The sequence below is a fragment of the Trachypithecus francoisi genome, unplaced genomic scaffold (assembly GCF_009764315.1).
Source record: "Trachypithecus francoisi isolate TF-2019V2 unplaced genomic scaffold, Tfra_2.0 Lachesis_group0, whole genome shotgun sequence".
NCBI lineage: Eukaryota > Metazoa > Chordata > Mammalia > Primates > Cercopithecidae > Trachypithecus > Trachypithecus francoisi.
Genome location: NW_022681453.1, coordinates 22,680,957 through 22,693,747, shown reverse-complemented (window position 1 = coordinate 22,693,747; position 12,791 = coordinate 22,680,957). Strand labels below are relative to the sequence as shown.

The 12,791-nt window shown below is 42.2% G+C and overlaps 1 protein-coding gene across 2 annotated transcripts in view; it reads right to left on the bottom strand.

Moving 5' to 3' along the window:
• The window catches only part of CACNA2D3 (calcium voltage-gated channel auxiliary subunit alpha2delta 3), a 967,057-nt gene that overhangs the window by 489,002 nt on the left and 465,264 nt on the right, over positions 1-12,791 (bottom strand). For both annotated transcript variants that reach the window (XM_033210152.1, XM_033210151.1), the window contains exon 9: positions 5,960-6,034. In XM_033210152.1, coding sequence (XP_033066043.1) covers positions 5,960-6,034 — 75 coding nt within the window. The remainder of the gene's footprint in view (positions 1-5,959; positions 6,035-12,791) is intronic.

Here is a 12,791-nt window from a genome sequence, read left to right as displayed (position 1 = left end):
AATTATCAGTTCAATTTCTTTAATAGTTGTAGGATTATTCCAGCTATCTACTTCATCTTGGTTGAATTTTGGTAGTTTGCGGCTTTGAGAATTTGATCAATTTTTTTCTAAGTCGTTAATTCATGAGTGTAAAGTTGTTTATAATAGTATTTTATTATCCTTTTAATGACTGTAGGTTCAGTACTGGCGTATCTTGTCTCATTCCTGATATTGGTGATTTGTCTTCTCTATTTATTTTTACTTTTTAAATTTGTTTTTTGAGACAGAGTCTTGCTCTGTCGCCAGGCTGGAATGCAGTGGCCCCATCTCAGCTTACTGCAACCTCTGCCTCCCAGGTTCAAGCGATTCTCCTGCCTCAACCTCCTGAGTAGCTGGGACTATAGGCACGCGCCACCACACCCAGTTAATTTCTGCATTTTCAGTAGAGACGGGGTTTCACAATGTTGGCCAGGATGGTCTCTAACTCCTGACCTCAGGTGATCCGCCTGCCTCGCCCTCAAAAAGTGCTGGGATTACAGGCTTGAGCCACTGCGCCTGCCCCTCTCTTTTTATTTTTATCAGTCTTGGTAGAGGTTTATCAGTTTTACTGATTTATTTTTAAAGAACCAGCTTTTGGTGTCACTGATTTTTCTCGACTGTTTTCCTATTTCAATTTAGTTGACTTTGGCTCTTTATGATTTTCTCCCTTCTGCTTGCTTTAGTTTTATTTTGCACGATTTTTTCTAATTTCTTGAGGTAGAAACTCCAAATATCAGAGAACTTAAATATGTAAGTATATAGTGCTATAAATTTCTCCCCAACATTGCTATAGCTTTGTTCCACCTCTTTTGATATGTAGTCTTTGTTTTCATTCAGATTTACATTTTTTAAAAATTTCTTTTAAGACTTCTTCTTTGACCCAAGTATTTTTTTAGTAGTATACTGTTTAATTTCTAAGTGTTTGAGGATTTTTCTGCTGTCTTTCTGTTATGAATTTCCTGTTGTATTCCATTTTCATCAAAAATTATATTCTACAATTTTAAAGATTTAATTTTAAGGTTTCTATTATGACTCAGGATATGTTTTATCTTGCTTAATGTTCCATGGGTCCTTGAGAGGAACGTGTATTCTGCTGTTACTTAGATAGAGTGCTCTACAAATGTCATCTCAATCTCACTGGTTGATGGTGCTGTTCAGTTCTTCTATATCCTTGCTGACTTTTTGTACAGTAGCCTATCAATTGGTGACTGTGGAATGTACCAGTCCCAACTATAATTGTAAATCTGTCTATTTCTATCCTCAGCTCTAACAGTTTCTGCTTTGTGTATTTTGAAACTGTATTTTGGTCCAAACACACTTAGGATTGTAATGTTTTTCTATGGGAGTGATCCTTTTATCATTATGAAATATCCCTTTCTTTGTCTCTAGTAATTTTCTTTGCCCTGAAGAAGACTTTATATGATATTAATATGATCACTCCTACTTTAAAATTAATGTTAGCACTGTACATATTTTTCCCATTTTTTTACTTTCAACATATCTATCATTGTATTTCAAGTGAGTTTCTTTTCTTTTCTTTTCTTTTTTTTTTTTTTGAGATGAATCTCGCTCTATTGCCCAGGCTGGAGTGCAGTGGTGCAATCTTAGCTCACTGCAACCTCCGCCTCCCAGGTACAAGTGATTTTCCTTCCTCAGCCTGCCAAGTAGCTGGGACTACAGGCATGTGCCATCACGTCCAGCTAATTTTGTGTATTTTTAGTAGAGACAGGATTTCACCATGACTGCCAGGATGGTCTCGATCTCCCGACCTCATGATTCACCCACCTCGGCCTCCCAAAGTGCTGAGATTACAGGCATGAGTCACTGCGCCCGGCCTCAGGTGAGTTTCTTATAGTCATCATATGGTCATATGGTTGGATCATGTTTGTTTGAGTTTTTTTAATCCACTCAAACAATCTCTGCCTTTACATTGGTGGTCTTCAGAACACTTAAATTTCAGGTGATATGTTTTGATTGTGTCTCACCCAAATCTCATCCTGAATTCAAGCTCCCATAATCCCCACATGTCATTGGAGGGACCCAGTGGGAGTTAATTGAATCATGAAGGTGGGTTTTTCCCATGCTGTTCTCATGATACTGAACAGATCTCATGAGATCTGATGGTTTTATAAAGGGCAGTTCCTCTGCACATGCTCTCTTGCCTGCCGCCATGTAAGATGTGCCTTTGCTCTTTCTTTGCTTTCTGCCATGATTGTGAGGCCTCCCCAGCTATGTGGAATTTAGGTCCATTAAACCTCTTTTTCTTTATAAATTAACCAGTCTCAGGTATGTCTTTATTAACAGAGTGGGAACAGACTAATACATAAGGTGATAAATGATATATTAAAACTTGAGTCTGCCAATTTATTTTTTTCCTACTCATCCTCTTTCTAATTCCTCTGTTTCTCATTTCTTACCTTCATATGAGTTGCTTTTTAAGAATAACTCTCTGTATTGTTTTCTTAGTGGTTGCTCTAGGTATTAAGATATAAATATGTAATTTATTACTGTCTACTCATATCAGTATTTACCATTTCCACTGAAGCATAGAAACCTTCTATTTAGGTCCCTCTACCCTTCACACTTTTAAAATACAATTGTCTTAAGTATTCCATCCATAAACATTGGGTATCACACGAGATGGTATTACAGTTTTGCTTCAACTATCAAACATAATTTAAGAATTGCCTGATAATTAGGATACTCTAATTGTAATTTTCTTACTCATTCCAATGTTCTTCTCTCCTTTCTGAATTTCCAAGCTTTCTTTTCTTATTTCCTTTCTGTTTAAAGAATTCCCTTTAGACATTATTTAAGGGTAGGTTTTTATAAGCAACAGTTTTACAGTTTTACTTTCATTGAGAATGCCTTTATTTCTCCTTCATTGCTGACAAATATTTTCACTAGATATAGAATCCTGGGTTGGCAGTTCTTTTCTTTCAGTATTTGAAAAATGCTATGCTACTTACCTCTTGTCTTCATGATTTCATATGAGAAATCTATGTAATTCAAATTCGTGTTCCATATAAGCCATGTGTCCTTTCTCTCTGGCTGTTGCAATATTTTTTTCTTGTCTAATTATATTTTTGATGTGTCTTGGCATGGATTTACATAGGTTGATTCTATTTGGAGTTTGCATTACCTCTTGAATATGTATGCTTATGCCTTTCACCCAGTTTGGGGGAGTTTCCAGACAATACATCTTTAAATACCTCTTCAGTACCATTCTCTCTCTCCTCTGACTTCCATGTAATTAATGTTACATCTTTTGTTATTGTCCCTCAAGTCCCTGAGACTGTTCATTTTTTTCCAGTCTATTTTCTCTCTGTTGTTCAAATTGGGTAATTTCTATTGATCTGTCCCGAAATTCACTGATTTTATCTGCTGTCATCTTCACTTTATTGAGCTGATCACTGAGCTTTTATTTGGTGGTTGTATTTCTCAGTTCAATAATTTCCATTTGGCTCTATTTTATAACTTCTATTTCTTTGGGAGATTTTCTACTGTTTCATTTGTTGCAAGAGAATTCCTAATTGCTTGTTAAAACAATTTTGTAATTCCAACATCCAATTCATGTAAATACTGGCTTCTGTTGATTGTTTTTTCTCATGCATGTTGTGATTTTCCTGGTTCTTGGCATTTTAATTGCATTCTGGGCATTATGGATTTTATATAATGAGACTCTGGATCCAATTTCATCTTTTCTCTTAGCAGTCATTCTAGGTGGGAGAAGGACCAAGGGGGTATGCGTGGGGCAAAAGATCAACTTCTAATTTGGCCCCACTGAAACCATGTAGGATTGGTTGTTCCATTGATGTTCAGCTGGAGTAGAAAAAGTGTTGTCACAAAGATTTTCTGTGGTCCTTTGGCTAGAAGGAACAAGATTTTCTGGGACTTTTTTTTTTTTTTTTTTAATCTGTGCCTATTGTTGGTCCAGGTGAGAAGATTCTGGAATGCTCTATTCAGGATATATGGGAGTCAAACAGGGAAATCAAGGAACTTCCCTTTTGTCTTTAAGACCCAAAGCCCCTAGACATTTCATTTTCTCCTTTTCAAGTCTTCTTATACAGATTAAGCATTTTTAATCCAAAATCCAAGATCCAAATACGAAATTCTCCAAAATCTGAAACTTTTTGAGCACCAATATAATGCTCAAAGGTCATACCCAAAGGAAATGCTCATTGGAGCATTTTGGATTTCAGATTTTCAGATTAGGGATGCTCAACCACTAAGAATAATGCAAATATTCCAAAATCTGAAAAATCAGAAACACTTCTAGTCCCAACCATTTTAGATAAGGAATACTCAACCTATACTTGTTTGTTGCGTTATGTCTAGGGCTTCTTAGTTATAAAGGTGAGGACCTCATTGGAATATGGTTACTCCATATTGGCAGAAAAGAAGTCCAGATTAGTTTTTAAATTCAAAAGTATTCCAGTCTTCAATATCCATAAATTCAAGGACAATTTAAGATAATTTCTTAGCCCATTTCCTCTAATGATTTTTTTTCATTCATAAAACTTCCAGTTTCCAAAGAGCATACTGTCCTTTGTTCCTCTGGGAAGCAATCTGAAGGAAGGCTTTGATCATTTAAGTGTCTGTTCTGTTTAACACTGCAAGCACCAGGATTGAACACCTATTTGAGGCTCTGGAGGATATTACAATATTACAATATTGGAATAGGGATGAGATCTTCACCCACACAATGGTCAAACAGGAAATTCTCTAGAAAAATGTGGCTATAGACTTAAGTCACTTTTCCTACCTTAGTCTAGACAATAACCACGAATGAGCATTCTCAGGTTACACTTGTTCTTTGAACTTCAATGTACTTGGTTCCTCCCTCCTAAATATGAAGCTTATCATGGTGCTTCTTCCCCCTCAAACTGAAGTCCAGCTATTAACTCTAGTATATTTTTTACTTTATACACTTTGTGTTCCAACTGGAATGAATTTCTCCCAATCCTCTGTTGTTCACTTCCTCAAAGATACCCAAATTAAGTGCTTCTACTACCTGCATCTAAGATAGCATCAATACAGTACGAGCCAGGGGATTTTCTCCAGCACATAAAATGTGCCTCACAAAAGCCTACCCTGGCCATTGCCCCCAGCTACCTCATGCAGGTCTGCTCTCCAGGGGAAGAGCAGCTCTGTGTGTCAGGTATAGAAAATCAACATGGCAATGGCAGCTGTGAGTCCCAGAAGCTGTGACATGGCTGCAGCCACAGCTATACCTTCAAGTGAAATTTTCAACTGGCCCTGCAGTGGTGGTATAGTGGTGGTTGCTGTAGCTGTACCGACAAATTTAAAGGTAGCTAAAGGGAAACAGGATTTATTTTACAGAAATCTACTTTATAAATTTTCCTAGGATACTCCAAAACTGGAGGAGAAAACCTCTATCCCACTGTGTAAGATTCTCCTTTAACATATCTTCCTTTTGTTCCACAATATTGATGGAACAGGAAATGCTCAGCACATTGAGGATACAGTAGGGAGCAGATGGCATTCCTATCCTTGTAAGGCTTACCTTTAATAGCAGGCAAGTTACCCCAACAGTTATCCCAATGACCATTTAACCAACTGTGAGAAGGACAAGGGAAATAACAAGTGGGTTCCATTGTCTTTGAAATCTCATCAAGAGCCATATTCTTTTAAGAGTGTCAAAGTAAGCATCAAGCACACCATAGCATTGTGTTTATTAGAGTACAAGGACAAAAAGTGGATGCAATTGTTTCAGAACTAGTAAGCCTCTGAATTCAATGTAATTATTTTAGTGCCATGATTTTCTTTGTCCCTCTTAATAAATATTCTACACATGGGGGCTGCAAGGGCCTCAATGAAAAGGCAGTGCATTTGATTAAGACAGATTTATTGTAAAACAATCACTATGAGGGAGTCAGGGGTGTACCATGACTGGAATGCTCCCCGCAGCTGCCCCTACCTCTTTGTTTGTCCTGTCGGCTTGCACCAAAGTTCCATTCAGGCAAGGTTCCACATAGTGAAGCTCCTCATTATACTGCAAAGGAAAAGAGTCAAGAAGGAACACTTAATTAAGAATTGCAGGGTATTTCTTAATAATTTAAGGAGATACGCACCCAAAAAAGCGGCACAATCACAGGCTATATTTATTCACATAAGGTGAACTCTCTCATGGGTTTTCCTCTAGACAACTATGATTATGTGCTACAGACAGACTTTATTCTTTTCTTGTTTGAAGGAGAAACTTCTAGAGCACATGCTGGTAGATGGCAGGGTTCAGGGTGCACCTGTTTACTGACCATTCTTTGGGGTTGCCTCCAAACACTGGCAGTTCCCTGAGCATGGCTAACAGCCCATGGTCCTGGTGGGAGCTGAAGAGCATCCCAGAGTTGCGTGGATACAGCTCCAGCTACTGTCTTTGGGTTCATGGAACCAACGGACACATGTGTGGCTTACACATGAGTGGGGACAGAATAAGCCTTGATGTTCCCTGGTCACTCTGCAAGGGTATGTGGGTGCGGATCAGGGCACTGTCCATGCACAATTTCCCATACATTGCCAACACCAGCACTCCCATCACTTCAATCCCAGAATATCCAGAATAGGACCTCCCCACTTTTTTTTGCCCAAAGCTCACAACCAGGTAGCAAAAATGTGAGTAGTCTCATCTTAATTTCTCTCAGCAAGCCTGTTTCTCTGCCCTACAGGGAGGCTGGTCCTTACACATTTGATCATGTTGCCTCCTGTCAATCCCATTTACAGCTCCCATTGCTGTGCAGATGAATGTTCCCAGGGCTTTGCAAGGCTCTGGACCCTTGGTCCTGCTGACACTCTAGCATCTTTACTCATCAGCCTTCCCCTAAAACTTGTCCTGGCCAGCCATTATTCCCCTGCTGTCCTCTGACATGTCTCTTCTTTTCCTTCAGGCCCTCCAATGCTGGGACCCCTGTTTTGAGCTATCACTCTGGCACCTCTTCTCTCTGGCTGACTCCTGTTCAACTCCTGGGTCAGATTATTCCCACCTCCTCTGGGAAGCAGCCTCTGGTGCAGGCTAGGCACCAGGTTAGGTCCCTCTTCTATATAATCCCTGTAAATTCTAATTATCTGTTGGTCAGATTCCCCACCACAAAGTGGAATGACACCATTAGGGCCCATGCCTGGTCCTTCAGTGTATTTTCTGCAACAAACACAGGGCTGGACCCACAGTAGGTGCTTGAGGACCATTTGATTGATGACAGTGTCATGGTATACCTACTTTAGCAGTCAGAGAGGCCCAGAGCTCCTGAAGGAAGAGAACAGAACCATCTCTCCCAGACCCAGCTAACTCTTGAGCAAAGTTGGCCTAGGGAGTTTGCGCTTTAAAACTAAAATCAGCGAGGACCATGCAGGGCTGTGAGCAAGGGAGTGAGTGAAATAAAGAGATGAGCTTGAGAAATCCCTCTGGATACACTGCAGGGACAGGTCGAAGAGGGGCTAGACCTAAAGCTGCTCAAGAACAACTGGGATGCATCAGGTTTCCCATGGAGAGAGCCTCACTAAGCAAGCAGGAGTGGTGATCATACTGACCTTGGCAATTAACTGTTATTGAGCACTTACTGCATCCAGGCAGCAGGAAAACTTCATCTGCAGGTCATCTTAGCATCATTTGGCAAGCACCTCCAATCACTCTCCTTTTACAGGTGGGGAAACTGAGGCACGGCAAAAATGATCGACTTGCCCAAAGACACCAGAGAGTAAGTGAGGGGTGGTGGAGTCCAGATTCAAATCCAGGCAATCTGACCTCACAGCCACTGAAAACAGGACCTCAATGCCCCCAACTTATCGTCTCCGGCCCTCAAACCTCCAGATCTCCCCATCAGTCAGGCTTGTGCCCTCTCTTTCATCTTTGCTTTTAGTCATATAAAAAGCATTTGAAAAAATACCCAATGGTTTGAGGGCTTAAATATCCTCTAACGAGGCATGGAGAAAAAAATATATTTATGACGTTAGCCATTGAGAAATGGAAGTATGACTTTTAGTCAACAAACAGAACATCATCTCAGGATCCAAGAAGCAACTGCACAGTTCGCTATGAAGGAAAACTCCTCCAGAGCTCTCAATCTCTGTTGGACTGACCCTGGAAGTTGCTGAGAAAACAGCCATTCCCTTCTCCTTCACTTCCCTTGCTGACTCATTTGGTTTAGGGTGACAGTACACTGATTTTCTAAGGCCTGAACCACAAAGGATCTTAGCCAGCCACAGCCATCCAGTTCCCCTCTGTTGGACACAACCTCTCATAGCCTGCCTTGCAGTTAGGGGCAAATGACCATGACATAAGGGAAAGTTTGATGGGCAGATTCAATGAAATGTTTTCCTGCCATTAAGGGAAAACTCGTCTATACCCACTCTTTTCTTCCTGCTTGGGATGCTATTGTGGAGGTGCTGCAGCCATTTTGCAACTATGAGGTTACAAGACAAAGAATGGAATGCAAAGCCCAAGGAAGACAGAGCAGGAAGATGGAGCCAGTGTGGGCCCCCGAAGATAACATTGAGCTACTGTGCAAAAGCTGCAGCCACCCTCCTCCAGGTTTCTTACATGACATTATCAGATGCTTGTATGCTGAACCAACCTTTCCTCACCTGTTCTGTAACCTAGAGCCCAAAACTTTCCTAACTGAGGTTCCCACTGTGGTTTTCCTTCCTCTCATTCTTCCATTTTGCAGGTAAATTGAATCACTTCATTGACATTCTACCTAATACACACTCTCAAAGTTGATTCCTGGGGTTGTACAGTGTGAGCTGGGAGTCAGGTCACTTGGGTCCAAGTCCTGTCTCTTTACCATGTACTCACTGTGTGGCCTTGGGGAAGTTGCTAAGCCACTCTGATCCCAGAATCTTATGCATAAGAAGATACTAATTCACCTTCTAGTCTCCCTCTGGGGGCCCCTGCAGAAACTGAGTGAGGCAACAGACCTGAAACTGCCTTGCTAATATAAAAGTCTATACTTGTGGGGGCTCCAGAGGGGATTTAAAAGTCAAAAAGAGCAAGGAGTTCTTGACCTCATCGGGGAGGTACATGTGCAGTAATCAAAACCATGCTTGCCATCACTGTGTGTGCTATGGCCTCAGTGGAGGAATCTACTCTTCTGAATCCCAGCCAGCTTGTTAGTGGCATCATCCAAGCTTGCAGTTGACTAATTTCCCTTGACTGCATCAGGATAAAGCTATGCCGAGCAATCTGGTCTGTATCACCAGAGGGAGCCGGGCTCAGCCATGTGTGTAAGGGAACTGCACACCAGGCAGCTGTACCAAGGAGGCCTGCTAGCTGTGCATGCTCCTCTCACTACCCAACAGCTCCTCTCAAGGGGGACCCCAAGGATGCCCTGTACACGGAACTGCTTCCAGACTCCTCACAGTCCTTTATTTGGAAATCTTTCAGCTTCTGCATTTTTATGTATGTTCTCTAGATTTCTATTTTGTGAAACGATGATGTGGAAGGGCCATATATATTTACAACTCAAGATTTGGTCACCTCTTGCCCTAAGACATAACAGCCTTATAAATAGCTCTCCTTGATCCCTAATGAAATAATCTGATATCAATAGTCTAAGGAAGAAAAGGATACAATGTACATCATCACCAGTTAGATGCCATTTCCTTCTACAATTTGCTTTTACTCCCCTGCACGACCAGGATTGAACCCTAAAGAAGTACTTAACCTTTCCCCTTCCTGCCCAAGTGGTTAGTCCTTCTTGCAAATTTCTGGGAAATGGGAAGAGTCTCTTAGGGAAAGAGGAGTGGACCCAGGCTGCCCTGGAAATGGGTCCAGTCCAGCCCACCAAGCACATGGTGAGGAAATGGACACACGGCTTTCACCCTTCAAAGAGCTTAGAAGCTGCCACATAGCACACAGGGACTCGGACGCTGTAGGCTTTCTTCTCCCTGCTTCCTTCCTGGTTGGTTTTCCTTTCCTGATTCTCACAAGGGTAGAACAGTAGAGCTAAAGCAACTGAGGCAGGCAGGCCTGGGTTCAAATCCTGACCCTGCCACACGCTTGCTGGGTGACCTTGGCCTCAGCTTTTGTGTTGGGGAAACAGGTATTCTAACTGCACCTCTCTCATGAGCTCACTGTGAGGATGAAATAACAGTCAACACAGAACCTGGCACATAAGAATGAGAAAGGCATCTAGGCGCACAGGCACAAATGCACAAAAAAGAAAGAAAATATATGTGTGAGTGTGATGTGTACTACACAGAGGGAAAGGCCAACAGATAACACCCTGCACCCAGAGCTGGAGCTTGCTATGAAGGAAGAAGGTGATGTCAGTGATGCAAAGTGACCCTCTCTTTGGAACAGGGACATGTGTCCTTGGCCTTCTCTGGAGAGCAGGGATCTGCATTTGTTGGGGATAAGATGCCATGTCATCAGGCACATGTCACTGTCTACGTACCCAAGACAAGCCCATGATGTCTGGCCACACACTGTCCCACTCTAAGCCACCCTCTGAATCCTCCCAGGGACCGGGGTCTTTGGCAGACAGGGAGCCAAGATGGTGCAGCCAGCTTACTGGAAAATCCCCATGTAGGAAGGCATCTGCCACAGAACTCTTCATGTCTTTATTTGCTCACTGAATTTACCCTAAGCACCTACTGTGTGCTGGGGACATAAAACACTGGCTAAGTTTGCTCATGACCATCATTGTAGAGTGACAACTGTTTTTTCTTACTTTTCTTAGTAAAAGAGTATGTTCATTCCATCTGAACATAAGGTCTCTTTTTCCTTTTGTTTGTTTTTGTTTGTTTGTTTTTGAGATGGGGGTCTCATTCAGGTATCACCCAGGCTGGAGTGCAGTGGTGTGATCACAGCTCACTGCAGCCTCCACCTCCCAGGGTCAAGCAATCCTCCTGACTCAGCCTCCCAAATAGCTCGGACCACAGGCACATGCCACCACATCCAGCTAGTTTTTTTTATTATTATTTGCAGAGAGAAGGTCTCCCTATGTTGCCCAGGCTGGTCTCGAACTCCTGGGCTCAAGCAATCCTCCTGCCTCAGCCTCCCAAAGTACTAGGATTACAGGCATGAGCCACTGCACCTGGCCCTGGCTTTCCTTTTTATGATAAATAGTGCTTATCTGTGATCAAACCCACAATCTTCCTCAGGTATTAGACTACATCCCACAACTCTTGCTGAGGAAACTGTCCCTTTGTCTCCATTCAAGCTCCAAACTCTCCACTCTGAAGGCAAGGGACACATTACATGCCTCTTCTTTCCTTTTGCCCAGTGTCTGTGCACATTCCCTATATCTCCCCTTTTACAGACACAGCAAAGTGATCAATGAGAATCTTAATGATGATCTAAAATAGGAAAGGCAACTTTCATTAAATGAAGGGCCAGAATGTTTTGCAGAAGGATCTAAAAGCAATGGAAATGGGCTAGACCCTCTCACCAAGGTTCATAGGAGCTTCCAAATTAGTGTAGAATTCCAGCACACATTGGCTCAGGTGAATCACAGCCCAAAAGCCAGAGAGCCAAGGACAACTGACTTGGGGCTCTGGATAATAGTGAGGAATCCACCTAATGTCAGAAACTGAACTTGACAGATGAAAGCAATTTCGCTTTCAGGTCTAACAGAAGGTTATCAGTCGCCTAGAGAAGAGGATGAGGAAAGAACCTCCCTAAGCAGGGAGCGGCTTTAGGGAGCATCTCAACACCCTGCCCTGAAGCTGAGACTCATTTTTGTGTCTCTCCACTGCCTCCATGGGTTGTCCCAATTCCTCCACCTGGCTGACCAGACTGGTTCGATCTGGCTTGCCTCTCTCCATCCAGTCTCATTCATTTCACCGTCGCTCACCGGATCCACTCGCCTCCACATTCACCTGTACTCCCATGTGATCCAGAGCTCCTTCTTGGGGGTTGGGGTGGGGTCTTACACCTGCAAATGGCACTTTCTTTCTCAGTTATTGACTCCTTCCTCCTTTTCTCCCTGCTCTGTCCCACCACGTTTGCCTATGTCTGGCTAGCCTACTTATCTTCAAGTGTCCACTCAGTCACTACTTCTTCTGATAAGTCACCACAGAGCCCCAGGCGGCATATACCCCAGCTGTAGACACCCAGTCCCCCAACTACTCTCTCTCCAAGACTGCACTGGCCACACTGGGTTGTGACACCTGTTTCCCAGTAGCCCCCACACAAGGATCACATACAGAAAACCTAAATCTATGAGAGCAGACACCTTGTCTGAAGTCAGCCCCAATGCTTAATGCAGAGCACTCAGTACTATTTGTTGAATGAATCAATAGAACAAAGAAACAAAAAGGTGAAATTGCAGAGATTTTGCCTTTTGGACGTGGTGGCATGTGCCTGTGGTCCGAGCTATTTGGGAGGCTGAGTCAGGAGGATTGCTTGACCCTGGAAGGTGAAGGCTGCAGTGAGCTGCAATCACACCACTGCACTCCAGCCTGGATGATACCTGAATGAGACCTCCATCTCAAAAACAAACAAACAAAAGGAAAAAGAGACCTTATGTTCAGATGGAATGAACATACTCTTTTAATAAGAAAAGTAAGAATGCCTGATGGAAAGGACTAGGAACAAAGCCAAAAAAAAAAAAAAAAAATTGGCACAGAAACAAAAAATAAGATGAGAATCTCTAACCCTTTCAAAAAACAGGTAAATAAACAAAAAGTAAAGGAAGTAAGTGGCTACATTTTAAAGAATCCAAAGTTCGGCAAAAAAAAAAAACAAAAAAACAAAAAAACAAAAAAAAAACAACCCATAGAATTAAATGCTGCCATGCTCATGTAATGCAAGAGAC